This window comes from Clinocottus analis, unplaced genomic scaffold (assembly GCF_023055335.1).
Source record: "Clinocottus analis isolate CAN_PGR_092001 unplaced genomic scaffold, fCliAna1.0.p SCAF_4, whole genome shotgun sequence".
Lineage (NCBI taxonomy): Eukaryota > Metazoa > Chordata > Actinopteri > Perciformes > Cottidae > Clinocottus > Clinocottus analis.
The window spans coordinates 22140342-22165966 of record NW_027176153.1 but is presented as its reverse complement, the minus strand read 5'-3'; the positions used below and the strand labels follow the sequence as shown (position 1 = coordinate 22165966).

The window sequence follows — 25625 nt, the reverse complement described above, 5'->3', positions numbered from 1 at the left end:
AAAATGAAAAACGGATGCAAGCTGACTAAAACGCCTCTGCACGAACACAACAAACGGTCCAGTCTCCAATATGAATAACCGAGCAGCCACGTTCGCACCTGCACCCTCAGGTGAGCAGGGACTTCCACGAAACGCCATTCACCTAAATCAGGTCTCGGTCGTGCACAAAAAGCATCCCACCAATCGGAGCCCGACAATCCGCTGCGTCTCCTCCCCTGCCTTGCCTCTCAGATCTCCTCCCAGTGTTTTGCTCGTGATTTGGTGTTCGTCTGTCGGGAGAATCGAGCTTGACATATGCGATTGGCCCCCTTCTGGTCTTTGTACTTATTCCTGTTATTCATTTACATGTGCGTGGAAGATGTTTTCTTATCCTTGGAGTCATCCCCCGTCATGACCTCACCACCGGACCGCCCCTCCAGCTGAATGGGATTCCTCATCGCCTCTCCGTCGCTCCTTTTGGCACCGACTGTCTGCGCCGCCGCCGCCGCCGCCGCCGCTGCTCTAAGCCGCCGATTTGAGGATCTGTGAGCTTTTGGTTCCTCTTACCGGTTCATGAATGGTTTGAAGCGAGATCCGCCTGTCTGATCGTCGGAGCAGCGACGACGCCAAATCCGCGGTAGCCTTGCGCGTCAGGGTAAGTAGCCCGAAACTTGTTCTGTTGGTGCGGGGGACTTCAGTCATGACAGGCAGGGCAGACAGACTGGGTTAAACATGAATGGAGAGGTTGGATCACAACAACGCTGCTGCAGATCAGGCTACTATGCTGTTTGTGACAAAACTCTCCACTTTAGAGTCAGGCGTCGCATCTCTATGACCCAAATATGATGTGGACAAATATACTTTTGATTCTGCTTTTAATGATCAGATGGATTCAACAATGATTCATCAGAATCATTGTTTTGCCAGCAACTGTACCACAGAGTTACAGTGACGTGACTCATCAGAGCTTTCTTTTTTTTTTTTTAAGATGCAAGCTGAGGCCATATTCTGTACTATCTATACAGTCCTGTCTCTGCAGCATTTTTTAGGAGCATAATCACGCAGCCCTCTACTGTGCATACCCTCAATTTTAAGAGAAATGGCTCCCTGGGTGGAAGCTCTTTCAAGACCATCTGAAACCTGGCAGCTGGAGCTGCTCTGCAGTGAGAGTCTTTTTTTATGGGCTATCTGCTGAACTTGTGCTGCTGTATGTGTGAGTGAGAAGATCAGAGAGACTGTGTATGGATTTTAAACTGGATTTCCTCTAAATAATTAGTTTTTTTCACTCAGGATGCCACAGATTTTCCTTTCTTTATCCCACACAGACGTGTCTCTAATATGCTTAAAATGAGTCTCTCCCTCTTAACGTGACTCAAAGGCCCAAATATTGACTCTAATGTGGTGGTGAGGAAGGATACAGAAGACTAAGTAGCGAGAGCCTGTAATTGATGACCCTGATCATACAGATTAAGTCCATATCCTCCCAAATTGTTTGTGTCTTAACATTGTGACATTGGCCTTTACCGTTTGTCGGCTGCTGTACACGTCAGTTCTGACTCTCTGACTGCTGGTCCCGGATCAGCGCACAGATTTGCTAACTTAGTCAGTTGTCACCTGTCGAGAAAATTAAACCCGATTTAGCGTCTCGACCAGATTTACTGTCAGATGTTTGTGTCAGACGACACTATGTGAGACATTTACTATCACGCCAGCTGAGACACGACACTTCCTTCAGCTTGTGACACACACACGCACGTACACACACATACACACACACACTTGAACCTGCTGTGTCACTGATGCAGTGTGATTTCTGAGCTTTTTGATCTGCCTAAAACCTAAATATGATGTATAAACCAGCAGTGGATTCCAGCTCGTTTGTACTGTCTCTGTAATCCTGAGATCTGAAACATTTCTCCAGAGAGACATCAATCTTTTTTTTTTATGAACATAACATTGCTATTATATTTAATGATCAAGAGTGCATTACACTAATCCTCCACAGATTTTGATTTTGAATGTATTTTGCATTTTCCTGAAGGAATTAGAATGTTTGGCAACATGCAGGCAAAAACGTATTAGATCCTGTTTCAATATCCTTAAATTGTGTATCAGGCCAATGACGTGCAAACTGATGCTGAGCACAACCCCCTCCACACACACACACACACACACACACACACACACACACACACACACATGGCCTCTTTGATGCCCTCTTTTGCTTGTTTTTTTTATCACACATTCTGCTAAATTCCCACATCTAACGTCATCACAAAGAGCGACCCGGTTCATGACGCGTTCTTCCATCTCCCGCAATGCCGACACAAACTGTTGCAGCTTCTCCCATAACGCGAGCTAACAACACGCATTCTGCACAGCCGACCACTGAGTGAGAAGTTTTTCTCAAAGTGGTACGAGCTGGCCCATTGTACTTTCTGACTGCCTGCTTTCAGGCTCCACTGAGGGGACCTAATGCTCCTTGGAATCCCATGAATGCTCCCCAGTGAAAGCTGTCGATGTTTATGTCGGCTCCAATGCGATTGGCGGAAAGTGGCTCTCGTGGACCAAATTCCTGCTAATTGGCAACGTGGCTGTGGACTGGCCCCTTTGTCTCCCCCCCCCCCTCCTCTTATACTGGAGTGGTCTGTCTGTCACGGTGATACACTGGCGCTGGCATCAATGAAGCGCTTGTTTCCACAGCTATCCGGCCCTGGAGGAATCGGTGGCTTTAAAACAAGTCGCTTCCACTTTCAAAATTGCCTTTGTGCACCTTTTTCAGAAAGATGGAAGAGAAACATTTAAGGGTGGTCTATAGAGAGGCCTTTTTTCCCATCCAAGCACATTGATAGTGATGTGTGTGTTTGCCTCTGCCCCGAAGTGAACTGAGCATTCGCATTTAAACAGACTCCTCTCTCGCTGGGCAGTTTGTGGAATTTATCATTTGATCGAGTGAGTGGCCCACTTTCCTTTAGGTCAGAAGGGGATTAATTGGCATTGAGCGCTGAGGACATATTGCAATTGTTTGTGATACAGAAAGAGGATCTAGCTTATTGGCCAACAACAAACAACAAGAGCTCACAAACAGCAGGACAGAGGATGACTGTACATGAGTCGGAGCTCTAGTAGTAGTAGTAGTAGTAGTAGTAGTAGTAGTAGTAGTAGTAGTAGTTTGCCTCCTCTTTGTTGAAACAACGCATCATTCCCCTTTGGCGTTGGAGTACTTTGGAGTACGACAAAACACTTGTCTAATGCCAACGACCTCTCTTCAGTTTGCCAACGAGATGTGCGACGAACTCCGAAGGGAGAGAAAGAGAGAAACACCAAAGAGCTTCCTGCTGACAAACAGCCTTTGAATTTTTCATGCGGCAGATACTAAACTTCTGTCGCTCTGGCCCATATTTGCCGGTCATTAGTGCCCAGCCACTTTCTAAGGGCTCACGGTTGAGCATGGGAATGCCGGTGCCACCTGTTCTCTCCCTCTTTCTCCCCGTCTCTCATCTCTCTCCCGTCCCGCCTTTATTCGTCCGCCTCCCTGCGCTTGAGCTTCACGTGTCGGTGGCCTACTTCTGTGTTCCGTCGTTATTACAGCGAGCGCTTTGTCAGCCATGAACCTTACGGTTTCACTTCCTTGCCGGTTCTACTTTGTCACACACTTAGTGTGGTATTACTTCCTGAATGAGTGACCGCAGGAGAGAAGTTGATATACACACACACACACACTGCTCAAACATGGAGCGGCAAAGCCGGTGGGTTGCATCCAGTAACGGCAGTTGAATGATAAGGATGCAGAACTGAAGCGCTCCTGACATATCCCTCCGAGCGCTCTGTGCGCTTGCTGTCCATTTGAATGAAGTATCTGATAGTTTGACACAGACAAACAGAGGAGGGCTTGTGTGCTCCCAGGATCCCGTCGCCACTTCCTGTCCCTCTGCTCTGGGAACCGGCCAGGGTGACACAGGCCACGCATCTCCACTCAATCCACCCACTGTTGCCTCTGTGGAAAAGCGATCACTCTCACACCCTTCATTCCCATCGCCCCCCGTGCACGTTTTTCTTGTGACAGGAAAAGCGTCTTTGGCATTTGGAAAGAAGCCTCTGTGTGCGGCTTTGTGTAGGCGCAGCTGTGCGAGCCTGGTCAGGATGATGAGCTGCTTCAGGGGAGGACATGCTGCTCCTCACACACCCCCCCCCCCCCCCCCCTCCCTAAAGCGGGAGGCGCTCCATCCTCTGAGAATCACTGTGGGATATGTTGACATGGGAGTTTTTATGCAGATCGGTTACTTGCGGAGACAATCGATCCCGTCACACCCAACGTCTGAACAAAACCGTAGAGCAGGAACATATCTGTGTCAAAATATACATGAAGAGACGTGGGTACTGATGATTTTGTTATTCATCGTTGTACGAACCGTAATTACTATCACAACACAAAAAACCTGTTTATATATTGCTGTGCATGTCTTTACTTGTTTTGTCATTACTTCCTGACAATAAAACCAAAACATGATTAGAGCTGAAGCAATTATTTGTTTTTTTTGATTTAATGGAGAGAAAATATCTGTAATAACATAATCACATTTTTCAAGGAGTTTCTCTTTTGTCTCTCTTACGTGATAGTAAACCGAATGCCTTTAAGTTTTGGACTGTTGGTTGGACGAAACAATTCATTTGAAAAGACAGAATTTCGGTAGAAAATAACTGATAGAATAATGAAAATCATTGCATGCTTCATCTGTAAGTAATTGAGATATTAAAGCAGCAATAAGTCATGTTTTTACTCTCTTATCAGCATGACCATCAAGCTGTGATTTCTCACTTTTATCTGTATAGATGCACTCATTGGTGTTTCAAAATCCACCTACTTTCCAGGTTCTCTTTATGATAATCAAGGCACATATATAGCAGAAAACAACTGTTGTCTATGTAAAGATATATTAATGTCCACCTGAGCCAGTCGAGTCTTTCTGTGCGTGATGATCAGAGCTTTATTTACATAATGCCTTGCGTGCCTTTTAATGCATTTGATTCTTTCCTGTTGCGTCCCACTGGTGAGCTTATGGCCGCTGCTCTCATATTGACACACAGTACAGTACATGTGACAGTACACATGACGGGTAAACCCGTCTCCACCAATGGCATCGTTGTAGATAGAAGCGTAGCGCCCATTCTCCGGTTCCCCCTCATGTAAACACTGGAAGCTCTGTCAGCCCAGTTAGTTGTCCGCTCTTATAGTGCCGTTGGCACCTTTTAGCTGCCATCTTGGAAGCCATTTCGAGGCAACAGATATGCTTTGAATTTTGCATAGAGCTCCTTTCATGTTTAGCTGTTAATTGATGCACTCAACGCACACACACCAACATCTCCCTCCTGGACACAAAAAAATCAAACTAAAAGCTTTATTTGTGTTCCAGTGTTTTTCATCATCACCTCTTAGCTGTATGTACCCTTTTGTATGGAAATTCAGCTTTAATACATTTAACAGGTCCAGGTTGTTCCAGCGTTGACCTTTGCCCTCACCTCTGATGTGAGTCTGGATCAGATACAGAACAGGGACATTTTCCTCTTTCTCAGCAGGGAGGTAGTTTATTAAACCCAGCTGTAAACCCAACTCTGTCTCATATAGAAAAAGCTCCAACCACACAACCAACGCTCTGCTTTTGATTGTCTAGCAGTCAGCGTGTAGTTCCCGGCATCGCCGCCCCACTGAGTTGAATTTGAATATTGAAATCAGCGCCTTCGAAACAAAGGATTGGATTAAAAGAGATGCAGGAAATCACTCCAGTGTCGGGAGGTCTCGCCCTCCAATCTGTTATGGAAATGTCGTGGCTGGGAGCAGTTATGTCTTGATGATGAAGCGGGGACACGGGCACATTTAAACAATTTAATGCCAAATCGTTGGTGGGTGTTCTCAGATTTTTTTGTTTTTCTGCCGCTCTTATTTGTCTATCTCCAAGGAAGCAGGGCTGGGATCTTTGCGTCTTGCTTTCAGTTGTGAAGTCAGCCATAGCGGCTGTAGAAATGTTGATCCAGCGTGCTATATTTATAAGTCTGCATCTGCACAGAAGCACAGAGTCGGCTGTTCCCTCACTCCCAACATGTTTTGCAATGTTCTCTTCCCCCCTGCTGTCAGTGAAGCCTTACTTAAAAATATATACATTTGAACAATAGTAATAATAGAGATGCTCTTGTCTTGGGGACACAGCAGTATGACATCCTCAGCATGCTTTTAACTTTGTCCTTACACGGAGAACAAGCTGGTCCAGAGCCCAGCAACCTTGACTCACATACTTGTTCTTCCAACGTGGCTGCTCGATGCTTCTTCTTTCCCCCGACAGACGGTAAAGGGAATGTGCATGGGGTGGGTGGCATGTGTGGCTCGGGGGGGAAGCCCGGGCATCTGACGGTGTCTCTACCTGCTCCCCCGTGCATTCCTGCTTTGGGCTGCGCGAGCAGGGAGAGAAGTTGCGACTCGCCTTTTTCTTCCACACTGCATTCTTCGACCATGACTGGGCTCGGTCGCACTGCTGCAACAAACCCGGGAATGTCACAATGCACACAAGTGCACATGCAACACCTGGCCCACTTTCACATATTTGAACACGCTAACATGCGATTATATTGCGTTATATAATGATCTAGTGTTTTCTATTGTATTTAATGAGCAGTTCTCTCTCCATGTGTATACGTAGGTTTATACTGTACATAGTTCCCCTTTGGGTTAAGTTGAACTTTACATGTCTAGGATGCAGGGGGTTCTCTTACTGCGTGGCTGTGCAGATGAGAAGTTTAATGCTGAAATGGTGGAAGCCTTAGGTTACTGACGCGTGAGGCACTTGGAAGCCAATGCGGACTTGAGCTGATCAAATGCTCCCTCTTTGAAATGTGATGAGAGAGGGGAGAATTTAAGGATTCACTGTCGGCAACATTCAGTTACTCTGAAGCCATAAAGCCTATAGGCCCATATGATATTAGCAGAAGAGCTAAATTGCATGCTAATGCTGGCGACTCTGGTACATTTGTCACGTCGCATTACCGGCGAAGGAGTTTCTCTTGTTTCTGAATGTTCCTCCACTCCCTTACGAGCAGTTCGCCAATGTTTGGTAAGCAAAGAAAAGGATGATGCCCCCCCCCCCCCCCCCACCATCGATGTGACACAGGGCTGACACATCAGAGGGATTGAGATCCTTTATGTTCACCTTTCTCCTTCTCCTGAAAGGATTGGGTAAATTATGGGCAAAGAGTTGGAGAGGGGAGGGGCGCGGGGATGGACCGAGAGTGAGCGAGTAAAACTGGGAGGGTGGGGGTTACCAAAGCCCTTGAGGATTATATTTATCTTCTCTCTCTCTCTCTCTCTCTCTCTCTCTCTCTCTCTCTCTCTCTCTCTCTCTCCCCCGCTTCTCGTTTGAACCACGTGACCGCAGCTCATCAGTCTCAGTTCACTTAATGACCGTGTTTATATGAGAGCAGAACAGAGAGAAACGGAAGTAAAGCTGGAGTTTGTTGGGAAACAGCGGAGCAGATTTCAAGCATTCTGTCTATTCTTGGTATTCAATGTGCCACCAAGGAACAATGCGCAGCTTTTCCCCCCCATATCAACACAACACAGCGAACACCCCCAGGTCCCTGCACACGGTACTGTGCATGCCACAGATGCCTCAGATCACATCGGTTTTCAGGAGGAATGATAGCTGCTGCTGCTGCTTGTTGCGTGTCTGTATTCATCACAAGCGATAAGGGAACAGCTGAGAGACCTTGGGCTGTAAAACAGGGCATGTGTTTTAACATGAGGTTGTTTATTGTTCCATCTGAATTCATGTCTTCCCTTCCTTATAAACATGCAACTGTAAAGTGTTTTTATTGCGCCATGGTTACTATTGGTTAATGTGCTGAAATTTATTTGTTGTTTTGCAACACACCTGGTGACCTAAGAAGAGGAAATTAATGTCCTCTGTCTGTCTCGCCTAAGCCAGGTCTGTCACACCCAGTCTAGGAAGGTTCGTGCAATGTCTCAGTCAAACCACGGCACTACTTTTGTGCAATTTCTTTTCAAGGTTTTCTAAGAACTTCAGAGGTGAGTGTTTCAAAGCAGGATACAGTTGACTTGGAAAGGTGCAAAATGAGTGTGTTTTCAATGCACAACCACAGCACATATGGTGTAACTTTCCTTGAAAGTGTGGCAGGAGAAATGTTGTATGACATGCGTGGCACCATGGGGTGGCATCTTCTCCATATTTAATTGCTGTGAAACAGGGTGTTGCCGTCTGGGATTTGACACACACGGGAGGAGTTTACTGGAGATGATTTATAATCAGGAGGAATAGGTCTCTGTGGAGTCCACGTCTCTTCCTGTTAGCTTAGCCTAGCATAAATAATGGAAACAGGGGGCAACAACTAGCCTAGCTGTAAACGTAAAACCATAAACAAACTTTTAAGCTAAATAAAGGCGATATAACTTTGCTTTGCAGGTGAAGGAAGGCATATTTTGCTTCCTGGTCAGCCTATTGTTCCCCTTATTCATAGTCTCTGTGCTAAATTAAGCTAACAGTTGTCATATTAGGCATACAGACAAGAACGTGGTATCAATCTTCCCGTCTCACCTTGCAGCAAGAAAGCACATTGCCACATTTCCCAAAATGCTGAACTATTCGTTTTATAAACTCTTTTAGGAGGTCTCGCCATCTAAAATGGCCCAGATATTTTCTCACTGAGCCTCAATCCCAAAATAATTTGGTGTATGTCATACTCAGATTAGGAACAGGGGATAACAGAAAATCCATGAACCTGCAGTTGGTGCCAGCAGTGTTTGTTGTTTGAAAGTGGACAAAAAAATTCCTCTGTAAGCACGGGGTTTAAGATAGAGCAGCCAGCTGCTCAGCTCTACGAGCCCAGAGATGTCATATGATTTTAAAGGCCGGGTTAGCGGTGTGTGTGTGTGTGTGTGTGTGTGGCGTTTGGCAAACAAAAAGGTGATCTGAGCACACGCAGGTCGCTTTTTTAGCACAAATACCAGTGGTGAGAAACAAACAAATAGGCACTCACAGAAAGGGATAAGGGCTCACGGCCTCTGATCCTATTATAGGAGCAGAAACCCTGAAGCCTCCTGAGAGACTGGAGGGAAAAAATGAGTAAACATAAATGTTTTTGATGGGAATCTTCCCGCGGTAGATCTCGGAAATACATCACAATGGAAAGAATTTCTTCAGGTGATCTCACCTTTCCTTTGGTTCTCTGTGTCGCTTATCTCCCACGTTATCTCACCCCGTCTTCTGTTTTCTGTCCCAAATGCTCTCAGGGAGTGACAGATATCGCACATAATTTAGAGGGATGGAGCCTCCGCTAATCTAGCCTTTGACTTCATCAGATAGGCATGCGGTAGTCTGGCCCAGAACGTCTACGTGCAACTAGACTACATCTGTGTAGTTTGTTGGTTTGTGGAATGCTTGACATCGCATCCATGGAAACAAGCTGTGTGTGTGCGCGCGTGTGTGTGTGTGTGTGTGTCTGTGAGTGCATGTGCATGTGTGGAATGGTAAATATTGACTTCACCACCTTCCCATCCCAGTGTCTGTCCGTGACAGGAGCACAGGGTAAGGGGTGTGTGTGGGGGTGAGATCAGTACACACACACACACACACACACACACACACACGCACACACTTTATCCAGGACTCAGCAAAGTCCTGCCACCGGGGGCGTCTGTTTACCTTCACACCTCCAAACACAGAGAAGCAGCTCCGAGTTCATAGTTTGATTCGGTGTGTACTCACAAAACAAAAGAGCTGCTAACGCTGCACGCTTTAAAACATTTACTCTCTGCTGCATACTGCTGCTGTGCTACTTCATCTTAGCTCTTTGTGACGATCAACCTAATGGGGATATTAATGGGAAGTGTGGATGGGTACGTATCAGTGGCTGATCAGAGAATTCAATGGTGTGCAAACGCATCCAAGAGCCATTTCCTCTATTTTATGTTTATTGAAGAGGGAAGAGAGACAAGATGACGTCCAACTCCAACCGATGTTTGCCCTGAACCAGGAACCAGCCCACCTGTCGTGACACAGTATGAGTGTTGCGTTACTTTATCAAACTGTATAAGTGGCTCGTAAACTATTGTGGGTGGAGTTTTTTTTAGCTGTTTTCCCACAGCAGATGGATTTGTTGAGACAAGATAAGCAGCAGGGTTTTGAGGCCTCGCAGCAGCGGCTACAGTTGTAGTGGTCTGACCGGTCTGTCCGGTCTTGTCGCAGCAGCGCCCGAGTTGTTCGCAGGCCCCAGATGGAATGTCATCACGGCGTGAATACGATTAGGGAATAGATGTTAATAATCTGGACAGAACAAGCAAGGCTGGATTATGCTACAATTGGTGGCTAGTGACGCAGGAGCCAAAGCCTCCGTGCTCTCCTTCCCCCCCCCTCCCTCGTAGTAATTACATAGAGAGCATTGCGATGAAGCAATACATCCGCCAGGCATCAGACATTAGGACCACGTCACTCACACATGCACACACTGTATATGTTCCCTGTTGACACACGCATACCATTTTAAGCATGTCCACTTATGCAAATGCAGTGAAGAAAAAAGACAATATCTCCCTACAGACTAGCAGCTGTTCACTCAGCTCCCTTAAGAGGACTCAGAGATTGGCCAATTCAGGATCGTATCATGTTTTTTCTTGATCTATATGTGCTTCTTTTGAAGTGGTCGAGCTGGGCACATGCCCGTCAGAGTCTGGGCCTGACATGACCAGCGACTAGCCGGCTAGAAACGCCTTCATTTATTTTGAATTCATCTGAGATTCCTGCATATTAAATGTAGGTCTGCATGTCTAAACTAGTCACAGGAACTTGAACCTTACAGAGCTGAGTAAGACTTGCTTGGGGTACAGAACGGTGTTGTTTTTTTAATTACATGGCCAATGATACATTAAGTTCAAATAGACCGACACAAAATGTTTATAATCATGTCAATAACTATATTTTCTAAGGTTCCTCTGCATGTATTTCATCTTTCATCTCAAAATGCACAGGGCTTCAGACTATCACATGTTGGTGAGCCATCGTCATTTGAGAACCGGGTCAAATAAAACATTTGCCACCACGCAGGAACACTTGTTATTCCTACAATGTGACGAAGTGTTTCGACAAAAGTTTCATTGTTGTAATTGTACTGTTTCAGCTCAAGCTTAATTGTGACCTTTAACCTAATGCCTGAGGCGATAAAGACCGGTCTTTATTAGTGACGGTAGATTGTCAGAACATGCCCAACCACGGGCCAACAACACCAGCTAGCACCGTGCGGTAGAAGTGAGTGGTCTTTTTTACTGTAGCTGTCATCGCAACATACAAGCCCCGACACGCCACGTCACATAGCAGAGTTTCACCGTCTCCCTCAGTATCACTTTGGGTTTGCTTCATTCAGCCCCGTAGTTATGAATCTCTCATTAAGCCTGCATACAGAACCTCTGAGGCAGCATTGTTCAATTTGGATGTTCCTGACTATTTGATCCTTTCGAATGATGAAAAGATTATTATTTTTTTTTTAAAGGAGCCAGAGCAGCGGAGACTTAATTACAAAGCCTGTGTTGTTGGGAGAAATGGACCAGTGTCACGATCCTGCCCCGACAAAGACTCCATCAGTGAAGCCTATTAATGGTTGAAAGACACCACCTCTTTTCTTTGATTTCAATGACAGGCCTCGTAATTGTTTTCTTTTCATATAAAAATGAAAAAGCCAGCGGAACAGGGTTATTCAACATCCTGTAGGGGGAAAACAACCCCGGCAGCAATATTCAAAGACTATTCCCATTTACCAAAAAGCCCAGGAGACTTGAAGGATTTGGAATTCATTGTCAGATCTTATGCATAATTAAACAAATCCCCCACATACTCGGCCACACACCCCCACTTTGCCAGAGGGATTTTTAATGTAGCCCCCCTCCCCATCCCCAGACAGTGGGTGCTTGTTACAGTACCTCAGTCCTATTAGGCCAGAATCAGGCTCTCGTTACCATTCGCTATACTGATGATACACAACACAAACATGATTCCCGCAAAACACGACATTGTTTGTCTTCCTGACTTCCTTCATTTCCATATTTCTGCCGGCTGTTGGAGCTAAAACACGCTAAGATCTGGCAGCCTGCAAGCTACAGGCCACTTCTGTGTGTTGTTTACGCCGCCTGCTGCGAGCCGACAAAAGATGGTTTTGTTGCAAACTGTGTGTGAAGAAAGGCCCGAGACTCTCCCAGTGCTCTGTTTGGTGTTTACTTGGTCCGATCTTCCCTTTCCGGGTGTTTTCAGTGTATTTTTCTGGGTATGCAGTTTGGGTCAGAGTATCGGGACGCTGCTGGCCAAATAAACAGAATTATTTTCAACCTTGAAATTTGTGAGTGGTTAAAATCATATCACATGCCATGTTACATGCACGACTGCTGTCCTACAAGCATTTCCAGCATGTTGGCATCAGTCATCATTATTTAGCAATGCTCTGTCCACATAATGTCTTATTAAAGCAGTTAAGAGTTACCCCGCATTAAGGCGACAACCCTCAAGTGAAAGAAGCATCTGCATGGAACGGGGAAAAGCTTTTTACTCAGCCGACAACTGTAGACGAGAGAGGCAGCGTTCTGCCTCCGATAGCTTATTAACTATGCAACCAGTCTGCCTGCTCGGGGAGAACGCAGATCACACAAAGAGCAGCTCCCAGACCCACCCGACATCTTTGTGTCTGCACTTTTTTGTGTCTGTCTGTCAACCTGCACGCTATATGTCACACTTGCTGGGATACGACCCCCATTTACACAGACATGCCCTGGGGGAAGGGGGAAGGGTGGAGGGCGTGGGGGAGGGAGGAGGGGTTGGGTATCGACTGCCCGGCTTCATTGACCCCCTCTTCGATTCCTCGCCCTACCCCTCCCCGTTTACGATGCCAACCCAAATGAACCCCGCTTGGTCCTCCCTTCCTGTTAATTTTTCCTGCTTCCACTTTCTTTCTGTTTCTGATACTTGCACATAATATACATCTATACATCTATAGGAATCCCCAAACCTGACTGAAAGCCATTTCCCAGCTGATTGCCAGTCTGAAATAAGGCTAAGGGGGGGGGGGGGGTTGGGCAAAGTGACGGACAAGAACCAGTGACAGCTTTGCTAATATCCCTTGCGTGGTTAGATAACCGTGCTCTTCTTTGTGCCACACATTTTCCAACATATGCCACTGCTGCATTGCCCTGGAGGCGAGCACGCCAGCGAGCCTTTGCATGGAAAGCTTGTCTCTTGTTGAGGATTAGGCCGACTCCAATGTCGGATCCAACAGATGTATGGCCTCCTAAATAGCGGGGTGGGGTGGTGTCAGCTGAGGGCTGAGCATCCTGACACTACCCATATGCACTGTGACCCTCCTCTGCTTATCACAAGGGCTCCCCAGACACCCCACCTCCAGTGTTTTCTGTAAATTAGCATTTTCTAGTGGACCCCCCATGGTTATATCTATCCATGATAGCACAGGCTTGAGTCTCTAAATTATCCTTGGCTTAGTGTTACAATTTCCTGGCACTAAGCTGTTATTAGAGCCACTTCATCAGCCCGAGTAGGCGGGAAGCTTCAGTCATGAAGAGACGTAGAGTCCAAATCCAATCCAAAACTGCCCTCTTGACCTTTGGCCTGTTCTCATCGTGCTTCGGGAGAGAAGCTAACACAAATCCCATTGTTAAAAAACTGACTGATTTTCAACACTGTCATCTGATGACTCACTTGTGCTCACACTCGTTAAATCTATCTGGAAGTGCTTCACTGTTTCGACAGTCAGCAACATGAAAAAAATCAAAACGATGTTCAAGTAGTGTGCTGTCAAATATCCACACTGACTCGAGCACATGAATGAATCAGTGGCTACACAGTAGAGTTGCAAGTGAGGATTCATTGTCAATTCATGTGTTGATTATTTTTACCATTTAAAGTTGCACCGATCAATTGTTTCAAATTAACAAGGGAGCAAATGAGCCATAATGTCCACAGGGTCACTCCCTTGCAGTGATTGAACCACAGGGAGTTATTACATTTCATCCAAATGACAGCGCATTTTCGCATCTTTCAGGCAATTGTTTAAGTTTTACAGTTCGTGATTATGTCTTCAATTTGCCTCTGTGGTCCAACCAACAAAATAAAGAAAATCCTCACATTTGAGAGTGTCAAACCATTGAATGTCTCCGCTCTCACCAAAGCCAAAAGACTCCATTGAAATAAAAATAATTAAAAATACAGTTATCTTTGCGGAACCATTGAGTTTCCAGTCTACCGCTGCCTTCATTGGTAGTATGTATGTCTTCTAGTGTGACTTTGGTGTCTTTAAAGTGTTAGTTTGGATGTACCAAAGTCTGCGAGGTAAAACCACGCTTATTTTCTCAATGGCGTCTGTTGGCTGTGGAGAGAGCATAGATCAAAACGACTGCTTCAGTTTCCTGTCAAAAATGGCTGCCTCAAGGCAAGGTAAACCAGCAAAAAATATTCTAAATATGGTGTACACTCAAACTGATGTGGATGTTTTCCTTTTGGTGGACAAGGTGTTGCTGCCCCAGCCATATCGTTACAAGAGCGTGGATGTGAATAGTGAATTTGGCAGGAGAGACGCAGCTTGACTACATAAACAACCTGAGTCTTCTTTAAATGATCAATTCGAATCAAGCTACGGACTATCATACCACCAAATTCAGATGGCTCTGTGCATCTGCGTCTGACACATGTTCATGCAGGAATGCGCGACATGTCTGCAGTGTGTATGTGCTCAGCTGGTGGCAGTAGGATGAAATGCATCTCGTGTGTATGTGTGTGTGTTTGGAAACTGTGGAGAGGCAGCTGCTCCTCCGTCCGTTGGGAATTTGGGATTCATGTGGTCTACATGACACTGTGTCTCGGTGGGTTTAGAGCCGTGGTCTCCATTCCGTCTCTGGTTTCCGCATCTGGCCTTGTTGCAGTCAGAGGAATGTTTCCAGGGAATGTATTTTGAGAAAAGGACATATTATAGCAAGTCTATCTGATGCAAACTGGTTCGGTTTCACAGTGCTTTGAAATGCATTTTCCATTTAAAAAAAAAAAAAAATGTTTTTCCACCTGTGGTCTCATAGACTGTTATATCTTTCCTCCAATGCCCTACAGGCCTTGGCCATGGGGGGATCCAAGAGTAAGCCCAAGGATGTCGGCCATCGAACCCGCAGCGTCGAAGGCAACCTCAGCTCCGGTGGAGGCGTTGGCGGCCACCACCTCAGCTCCAATCAACAGTCCTTGACACCCAACCGTAGTCCCACTGTGGATGGAGGTCTGGGTGGCAATCAGCCTATGACCAATAGTGCAGAGATGTCTCTGTTCGGAGGTGTGGAGAACAATGCCGTCAACTCTCCCAACAGAATCACACTCGCAGGTGAGATTTTTGGGGGGGGATTCCTTGTGTCGTGTTGTTTGAACTGTGTGTACAACTCTGGTAAATGGCCAAACTTTCTGTCCCGATAGGAGGCGTGACGACCTTTGTGGCATTGTATGACTATGAGTCTAGAACGGCCTCGGACCTTTCTTTCAGGAAGGGCGAACGCCTCCAGATAGTCAACAACACGTAAGGAAAATACCGCATCCCATGTCCTTTTTCTCTTTTTAAAAAAAAAATCAATCTTTATCACTCACTGTGTGAATGGTGTACATAGACGCGTCCACAGATTGTCCGTCTGAGTTATCGCTCGGTTGTCTGACTGGCTGCTTTGCACCCCGAAATGCCCGTCGCTTCTCTGAAAACCCACCGTAAACACAGAAACGGGGTTCCTCAGTCGAGCTTGCTGACGCGTTTTCTGCACAATCTTTGCTTCATTCACAAAAGACCAGCTCAACTCGCTGCTCGGCCCACCTCAGTAAGAATGTGGCTATTTGTGTTGGTTTCACCCGAGACCCAGTTGCCAAACACAAATCAACCTGTTTCTAGAGAATGTCTGTTTTTAGTGCTCGCACTATGAATCAATAGAGGTGCAGTGAACCAAATACTGTAGTGCTGCACCCCCAGTGCTGCTTCCCCACTTACAAACTGCTGACCTAGAAGGCAGGAACTGAGGACAATAGTGGATTATCACTGCATCTGCCCCCTTAAGCCAAGACCTGGATCATTATTGGGTCAAGTACAAGCAGAATCCATTAACAATCTCGAAGATTAGTTTACGGATTATCACAGGCAAACAAGGTGTCAGGCAGACTTGTCATAGCTTTCTGATGCATTTTGCAGCCATGTACGGTGACCTAAAAGGCTTTTATTCTAATACTGCTGTGCATCCTGCATGTTTTTCGGCTTTTTGCCTCATCACTGTGCCTCCCTTGTCTGCAAGTTATGCAATGATTTAAATATTTTAGGGTCATAGCTTTATGCACCATATTATGAATTCTGTACTCTGCTATCCTTCAACGGCTCGTAACGTGCTCTCTTTCTTTCTGTAACCCCTTCCTTTTCCACCATTTCCCTTCCATCTCTCTTTTCCATTTCATCACAAACCATCACAATGTTTTTTACAGGAGGAAAGTGAACTGCAGGTTTGTGAAGCTTCCCTGGAATTGTATTTGAATGTGCCATTCGTCTGTCTCTGTGTTTGTATCATCTGAAGCATACTAGAACATACTTTTGCACCGTAATACCACTTCACTAGAAAGGTACAAACCACATAAACTATGCCCTTGCAGCCCCTGAACCTTCAGTAAAGTAGTCTGGGGAAGTTGGTGCGAAGCCTTGCAGCACTTACAATCAATCCAGGTCAACTAGAGGCAATTAATGTAATCAAACGGTAATTTGATTTTGGAAGTGACTCGAGTGCTGCAAAGCTATTCACTCCCTGATTAAGTGTAGCACACAAGCACCATCCCTCCCTGTTGGCATACCTACATGAATGCATGTGTGTTTTCTAATTACATAACACCCAAATAGAGATGCCTGGGCTTGTATTTATCAAGCTTCTTCAGGACCCGAGAGCTCAATTGCTGTGGGAACTAAAACCTTGTGAGTGGCGACAGAGAAAGCGAAAATTATCAGCAGCAGCATCTCATTTATATTCTGAGACACTTGATAAACACCAGCCCTTAAAGTCAGACTGACTCATTTGTGTGTCGGGTGTGTGATGAGCCTGCGTAAAGTTGTGTGTTATCGTTTCATCTGTGCAGAGAAGGCGACTGGTGGCTGGCGCGCTCCCTTACCACTGGAGAGAGCGGCTATATCCCCAGCAATTATGTGGCTCCATCTGACTCCATCCAGGCAGAAGAGTAAACCCTTTTTTTTCTTTTTGCCGTCTCTTGTATCTGTCTTTAATAAGCCGCACTCAAACATTTGATTTTGAAGATTTTTCTCGCTTTTAATGTCAATGTGAATTTCAAATGAGGCCTCTGAAGAAAAGTGCAACACCTATTTGCTTTCTTGTCGAGAGTTAGATGAGACGATTCACATATTGCTAATGTCTGTCCTTTAGATTAATACAGTCAGATAGCTGCTTAGTTTAGCTTAGCATAGAGACTGAAAACGTGGGGAAACAGCTAACCTGGCCTCCGTCCAAAGCTAGCGAAATTCCCTGACCTAAACCCACGGAGCTCAGGTAATAACACACTTTATGTTGTTTGTGTACTTTGTACAAAAACCCAAGTGTGAAACCGTCACTTTGTGGTTGTGCGCGTGGTTCTGTGTGGGACTATTTCTTGGCTGGGAACCGCAACTTCCTAGAGACTCAGCTGTTTGTCTGGCAACCTCAGACGGAAGTCACTGCACCTAGAAATTATTTTTGGAGGGAGGGACAGAGCCGGCTAGCCGTTTCCCCTCTGTTTCCAGTCATTATGCTATGCTAGGCTAACTGACTCATGGCAGTAGCGTCATAATTACCCTAAAAACATGAGCGCGGTATTAATCTTTGCATATAGCTCTTGTCAAGAAAGCAAATAAGTGTATTTCCCAAAATGTAGAAGTATTTCTTTGAATGACTGAAGGGCTGTTCACTGTTTTCTCCTCCTGTCGGACACACACTACTTACCTCTACCTGCTAACCTGCTTGCTTATATCAAGACACACACACACACACACACCTTTTCTACTTTTATAACAACTCAATTTCTCACTTTTCCTCCTGCTCCTCCAGTCATCTCAGACTGACTCTAGAGTCCAGGTAAGCAGCTGTTGCACTGTGTGCATTAGTATGCATTGCACCTGGAATGCAAAGACGAAGTCTCACTACATTTTTGGAAACCATGAGCAACAACTCATCCTTGCTTTTTTCATTCCTTCTCCTCCACCCACATTACATCTTCTTCCCCTCACCAACCTGCTCCCTGTGTGTTCCATTTTTGTTTTCTCTCAACCTCACCAGGTGGTACTTTGGTAAAATCACTCGCCGCGACTCAGAGAGGCTGCTGCTCAGTTTGGAGAACAGGAGAGGGACTTTTCTGGTGCGAGAGAGTGAGACCACCAAAGGTAAGTGTGCCTCACACGGAGGAGACTGTTTGGCTGGGAGTCAAACCTCAATACGCCTCGAGTCTTGACCAAAATTTGATCTTTGCATCAAGTATCAAAACATGTTCAGTATTCAAAGCTTGCTCCAAAATTCTTTAAAATAAAAAAAGGCTTATGTCAGAGAAAATCCTCAACAGAGGTAAATATGCCAATAAATAAATAAATAAAAAGATCCTAATTTTATTTTTTTGGTCCTAATTTTATTTTTTTGGTCCTAATTTTTTGTTTGTTTTTGGTCCTAAGTTTTTGTTTGTTTTTGGTCCTAATTTTTTTCTACTTTTTTTTTGTTCTAATTTTTGTTTTGTTTTTGGTCATAATTTTTTTTTCTTCTTTTTTTTGGTCCTATTTTTCTTTGTGGGTAAAATGGGCTTCCATATTATTAAGATATAAATTTGAATTAAAAAAATATATATATTTCAATGAAACTCAGATAATGTGTAACACCTGAAGCAAAAAAAAAAATGCTGCAAATACAATTTATTACTGAAATCTTTTCAAATACAATTTGTGTGGGCTTCTTTGTGTTATTTATTTACTTAAAATTATTATTTTGTCAAAATAAAAAACAAAAAAAAACCTTTAGATCTCAACATGAAGCTCATGACACGTCCTTCCAAAATGCACAGAGGAGAAGAAAGAAAAAATTCTGTCAAGCATCGAGACGCGTCGCCGTGCGGCACGCTGCGTCGTGTCAGATGTGAATACATGTAGAGAGACGACGCAGGCAGATGGGAGAAGGTTGCATGTGACGCCTGTGGGACTCGGTCTGCAGATAGTTAGGTCCCCACAGGTTTTAGCTAGATCTGTGTGTATGCGTGTGCGTGTATGTGTGTGATTTGCTTACACGTTCAGGATTCCCATAGTGTCCCATTATTGGATATCTATGTAAGCCCTGCACAGAATGGGGAAAAGGGACAAGGTGGGGAGGGATGAGGGAGAGCGAGTGGATGAGTGAGTGGAGAGGTACTGGGTGGGTGAGCCCGACAGAATTAGGTCAGTGTGGAGCTGAGGCATGAGGACTGTACAACTACAGGCCGTATCACCCAGTTCAAACATCAGAGAGCTCTGGGATTTATGCTGTTTTATTCATCTGACTGACACTGCCCTCTGGTGGCGGAAAGAGCACATTGTCACCCAAACTTTACAGCCTTATTTCTCCTTTCAATATCCACACAAACACTTGTATTATGCCATTTGACCTGTGTGATATTTCTGATGGATTCAATATTTTCGTCCCAGTCATTAGAATAATGTCGACTTGTCACGTATAAATATATATTGCTCTTCATCAATATCTTTCCAGGTGCCTACTGTCTGTCTGTATTGGACTATGACAACACCAAAGGGCTGAATGTGAAGCACTACAAGATCAGGAAGCTGGACAGCGGAGGCTTCTACATCACATCACGCACACAGTTCAGCAACCTGCAGCAGCTTGTCAACCACTATCGCAGTGAGTCCATCAAGATTCATCTGTGATTTGGACAGAATCTGGATTTCCTTTTCTTACCACATGTCCTCTCTTGTGTTTCCACCAGAGCACTCTGATGGGCTGTGTCACAGTCTGTCAGACATCTGCCCTGTGCTGAAGCCTCAGACTCAGGGCTTGTCCAAGGATGCCTGGGAGATCCCAAGAGAGTCCCTTCGTCTTGACCTCAAGCTGGGACAAGGATGCTTTGGAGAAGTCTGGATGGGTAAGCCGGGCTTTGATCTATTTCTTGATTAAAAAACCCAGACATTTCGGGAAGTGTTTCTCCTGGTTTTCTGTCGTTCTGTGGAGATTTGCTGTTGAACTATTACTAAAAGTGGTTGTTTTTACACCTGGCACTGTTTGCATTCATATATCTAAAACTTTGATCGGGAGAAACCTTTTAGCCATCACATTAGCTCCATATTTCCATATTTCTGCCTGCTTTTGAAAGCTTTTTACGTATACACGTGGTGTTTAGGTGTTATAGCTAATCGCGATCTTTCCTCGTCCCTCGTTGCAACTACAGGAACCTGGAACGGGACAACACGGGTGGCAATAAAAACCCTGAAACCCGGCACTATGTCTCCTGAGGCCTTCCTCATGGAGGCTCAGGTCATGAAGAAACTCAGACATGAAAAGCTGGTTCAGCTCTATGCCGTGGTGTCCGAGGAACCGATCTACATCGTCACAGAGTACATGGGACAAGGTCAGCAAGGACTCATGACACATATAATCATGTTTACCGTAGAACTCAGGAAACAAATAAAGTTTTTCATTTTTTATATATCATATAGTTGTAGCCCAGTTAAAACGATATTTGTGTCAATCTAGCTACTGAAAACCTACATGACTGTGAGGATTATTTGTTTTATAACTGGAGCCAATCAATAGTCAAGCTATGATGTGCTTACTGACTACAAATATATGTTTTAAATGTTAGATTTTTTTATTGGAGCACCACAAGCAGAGTGACATATAACTCCATTACAGAGAAGGCAGACATATCTACAGAAGATCTTCAAAACCAATCAACTCACACTTGATAATAATAACAATTGTATTCTGCACACCTCATTCTGGATGTCATTAAATGGACTAATCGCACAATAAAGGGACACACTATCAAATCTGAAATGACCACAACAGCTCCAACAATGTCTTACGAGCCTGCATGTGTCTCTGCCGACAGGTAGCTTACTGGATTTCCTGAAAGGCGACATGGGTAAAATGCTCCGCCTCCCCCAACTGGTGGACATGGCTTCACAGGTCAGCACAAATAAACTGCTGCTGCATCACTTCCTTTAGGTGTATCTGGTGTTTTCTTTTAGTGCAGACCATCACAAAACTTTGTCTCTTCTTCAGATTGCTTCAGGCATGGCCTATGTGGAGAGGATGAACTACGTGCACAGAGACCTGAGAGCTGCTAACATCCTGGTGGGAGACAATCTGGTTTGCAAAGTGGCTGATTTTGGTCTGGCTCGCCTCATTGAGGACAATGAATATACAGCTCGGCAAGGTGAGACCAGGAAGATGTTGTTGTTGTTGTTTTTTACAGTTTCTCAATGTAGCGCAGTGGTTCTCCACCTGCTTAGCTTGTGACCAGAATAACGTCCTATTTGTTTGTGACACCACCTCGCAGGTTCTGGTGAGTTATGAACAGTGCAACTGAAGAGGGCTATTTCTCTCAGCACGTCTAATTTGAATAATTTCTTTAGATCTGAAGTGGTGAAAGTATTTAGTAAATTAAAAACAATCATTTGTAAAAGATTTTCATGCATCAGAGGTTTTTTTTCTTTCTCATCACTTTGATAATCTCAGGTTTTAGACTCAAGGAAACTTATAATTTATGCAGCAGGTGTTGTGTGATTTGTTTTTTCCATTCTCGATAATGCGATATTTCAGGGAAGCCTTCACATTTGAGACAAACATCCACTACAGTGACTCTAGTTTAACTCTCTGCTGACTGTTCCCATTTTAACTGGCTAATAAACCTTTTCCCGCCTCCAGGAGCCAAGTTCCCCATCAAGTGGACGGCTCCCGAGGCGGCTCTGTACGGAAAATTCACCATTAAATCTGACGTCTGGTCATTCGGAGTCCTGCTGACAGAATTGGCCACCAAAGGCCGAGTGCCCTATCCAGGCAAGGATTGTTTTTTTTAGCACATTTTGTCAGTTTGGAGAGATGAACCTGTGTATTTTAGATTGTGTAAGTCTATAACAGAGACTCAGTTACTGAGTCATCACGCTCCACCGGCATAAAGATTTATGATTAGGAGTCTATTAGTCATTAGAAATGATGTGGCACAAGTTGAGATAGTGTGTATCTTACATCATGCCTTCCTTCCAGGTATGGTGAACCGGGAGGTGTTGGACCAGGTGGAACGTGGCTACAGGATGCCGATCCCGGCAGAGTGCCCTGAATCCCTGCACGAGCTGATGCTGACCTGCTGGAGAAAGGAGGCCGAGGAGAGGCCCACCTTTGAGTACCTGCAGGGCTTCCTGGAGGATTACTTCACCTCCACAGAGCCTCAGTACCAGCCGGGAGAGAACCTGTAACTGGGCCGAATGTGGATGTGTGCATGCGTCCTGCATGCGCAAAACTGAGCATGTGCATCTACTCCCAGAGCGCACGTGTCGGGGGTAATGTATGTGCTGTATGAGGGGCAGAGAGCCGACTGCATTCTGGGTACTATGAGTTACTCCGAGGAGTATCAACGGGACATGAAATCAATCAGCAACTTTCAGTTCCTGCCTCTTTCCAAAGTCACGCTCTTCAACTTGTCCGCTCTCATGGGACCGTTTTCAAAGTAAAAGACTAAACTGTGATATTTTGAGTCCATTATACAGTCCTGTGTTATTCTGTCTGTCAGTCAAATCAACACCCGAAACATCCAAGGATGTTTTTCTACCTTCCTTGTGTCTGTAAGGCGCCCTAATAATATACATTCCCCATGCACTCTTCCTGTGTCAACTCACCCGACTGATCTTTTAGTTTGCCAGATTTAACACTGCAAGAGACACTAGACGATGACAAAAGACTCCATCCAGAGTCCAGAGAAGGAACGTTGGATTCAAGCCTTGCCCTGCTAAAAGCCCCTCTTCAGGATGTCTATTTTCTCTAAATTTTCTTTGGGGTACCATTTAAAAACACACAATGCTCAGAGTCTGTCTTCCACTTTGCCAATTAAAAAGCAACTATTTGGACCGTAGAATAATTTGCCAGGACGTTGTGGGTTTTTCTTGTTGTTGTTAGACTTGGATCAACTGGATTAAATTCAGGTGAACGATTTGACTTTATGATCATGCTTCCGCTGTGCAACATTTTCCCAAGCGTTGTGAGATTAAGTTCCAGACTAACACCTTTTTGATTCTCATAAGAGTGTGTAGTCTCACTCGCCGATTGGACGAATTGGTGTATCGCTGTGAATCAACATACAGCTGAAGTCAAAGAAGACAGCAGGCAGAGTCTATCTATTTTCTAATTGTGACTTTTCTTACACACAAAATGCAAAGGCTACTGATCACTAATGGTCATCTCAGGATGGAGAAGACAAGAATTCTGCTGCAAGGATTTTTGTGCCATTTGAAAATCTCTTTTGTACTCTCTTCTACTGTGTAAAAGTGTATTTTACTACTCTACCTTTCTTACAATGAAGTTTGAGTTATGTAAGCAGTTGTTTGTCAGCTTTTTTGAGATCCTGCACCCGAGTACAGTCCCAAACCAGCTCACCGGCAGGGTTTCACGTTGCTGATTTGTTTTTCAAGGATTCAAATTCAAATCAGGCGACTCTTCTTCTAGTCTCCGTGCTGACCTTCATTATTATGAAGATTTCTATCTTTAATCAGCCTCAGTATTTTCCTATTTACTGCATTTTTGTGCACAATGGTACACTGGAGATAATATGTTTCTTTGATAAATGAGCAACAGAGCGCTCCTGTGTTCTGGTTATGCCTCTTTCCAGCCTGTAGTGAGCAGACCAGAGCGCCTTCCCATATAAACAGCATGTACAGCAAATAAATTGGCATCTTGAGACTTAATTGTAAATATCCTTAATGCTAATAATTTTTGTATATATATATATATCATCTTTATAATTTATTCCTTTGAAAAATAACCCAATTGTTTATTTGACTTTTGGCATCATCATCGTTCAAACCTTAATGTGTATGGTACTTTCATGGGTTAAATAACATAACAATAACGATATAAATATATATTATAGAAATAAAAAATGTTTTTTTTTTCTTTTCTCTTTGTGCTCGTATTACTGTAAAACGTATCTTGGTTGTATATTTCCAATATGACTCATTCTATGGCCGAATTATAGAGGATAACCGCTCCGTATCCCCTGAGTACTCGCAGCAGTTCTGTCTTGCCAGATACTGATCATCTACCAGCGTTACTTCTTCCCATAATGCAATCAAAACCACAAATGTTTACATTGTGTTTCTCTTCAAATCATGTTGGTGCTGCTTCTGAGGCTGGTAAACGAGCAGGTAATCAAATGTCATTCTTGTGAAACGTTTTTGGAGGGTTTCTGGGTACACCTGACCAACATTGTGTGCGTTTGCGTGTGTGTGTGCGTGTGCGTGTATGTAGTTTGATCAACTATCTCCAGCTTGTTGTTCATAAAGCGCTACTCATCATGATTAAATAATTCCATACAGATAATGATTTGGCCGCCATGAATTGAAGAAGTTTTGATATCTGTGACGCGTACTGTGTCCTGTGGACATATGCCACCATGAATGCATTGACCTGCATGGGTGTGGTCGGGTGTTCTGGCATCGTTCCCTAATTTTCCTGACCTGTCTCACTCAATGCTTATGAGCAAAAAGTGCACGAAAAAGATCATATTATTTGTATGCAGCCTTGCTTACAAGCCAAGGTTATGTCCTGTTGGGTTCTGTGGGTCTTCTCTCTGGCTATGCAGATATTTTTTAAATCTGTGATATTCCTATCTATACTCTTTTCTACTGTATCCAATGGGAATTTTCAGCTGAATAGATCTTTGTTAAATCTTACTGACTATTGTTCAAATTTGAAAGTACGTTTCAATAAAATTTGTATATTGCCAACTGTATCCTATCGTGTTTATCAACTGAATAAACTCGGTCTTTATTATCAGGAAGCATTTGCTGAGATTGTATTTGTGAGTCAATAAGTCTGTGATCAAAGGTCGTAACTAATGATAGACCTGCTTTTTAATTTTGTCAGTCAGCTGCCTCAGAGTGGGGATGACATTTTAACAGATGTTTCCCACATCCAGCTGCAAGAATATCAATGAATATTGGGAACTAAATCCAAAATAATCGTGTGATAATTTGTGGAAATTAACCTTGCAATTAGCAGAACAAGTAGGAATACCGTGTTATAGAGGATGACACAATTAAAATGTGAACACCCAGATCAAATCCACGAGAAAATACAAATGAAAATAATGTTTCTGTCTTCATTCTATTGAGATAACATTGTATTAGTATGTACTTGTGTTTGTAAATTATGAGGCAATTATTACAATATTTTACTAAAGCAGAAGTGGAAATTCCACTGGAAAAGTACAGAAGTATAAATAGCTAAATGTATTTCAGATTTAAAAAACAGAAGCGCGACTGATTTAATGGTATTTAATTTTTATTACTGATGTATTGACATATAATCA

General features: G+C 44.2%; 1 protein-coding gene across 3 annotated transcripts; it reads left to right on the top strand.

The window, feature by feature from the left end:
• The first annotated feature begins 267 nt into the window (after positions 1-267).
• src (v-src avian sarcoma (Schmidt-Ruppin A-2) viral oncogene homolog) lies at positions 268-25071 on the top strand. Of its 3 annotated transcripts, XM_068597034.1 has the most exons (14): positions 268-634; positions 15135-15396; positions 15486-15585; positions 16524-16541; positions 17163-17261; positions 18122-18148; positions 18350-18453; positions 19796-19945; positions 20031-20186; positions 20490-20669; positions 21153-21229; positions 21326-21479; positions 21971-22102; positions 22310-25071. In XM_068597034.1, the coding sequence occupies exons 2-14, from the start codon at positions 15144-15146 to the stop codon at positions 22516-22518; spliced, it is 1659 nt and encodes a 552-aa protein (XP_068453135.1). In that variant the 5' UTR covers positions 268-634; positions 15135-15143; the 3' UTR covers positions 22519-25071. The 3 variants fall into 3 exon arrangements, with proteins under 3 accessions (XP_068453135.1, XP_068453136.1, XP_068453137.1); XM_068597035.1 differs by lacking the exon at positions 18122-18148; XM_068597036.1 differs by lacking the exons at positions 16524-16541; positions 18122-18148.
• The last annotated feature ends 554 nt before the right edge of the window (positions 25072-25625 follow it).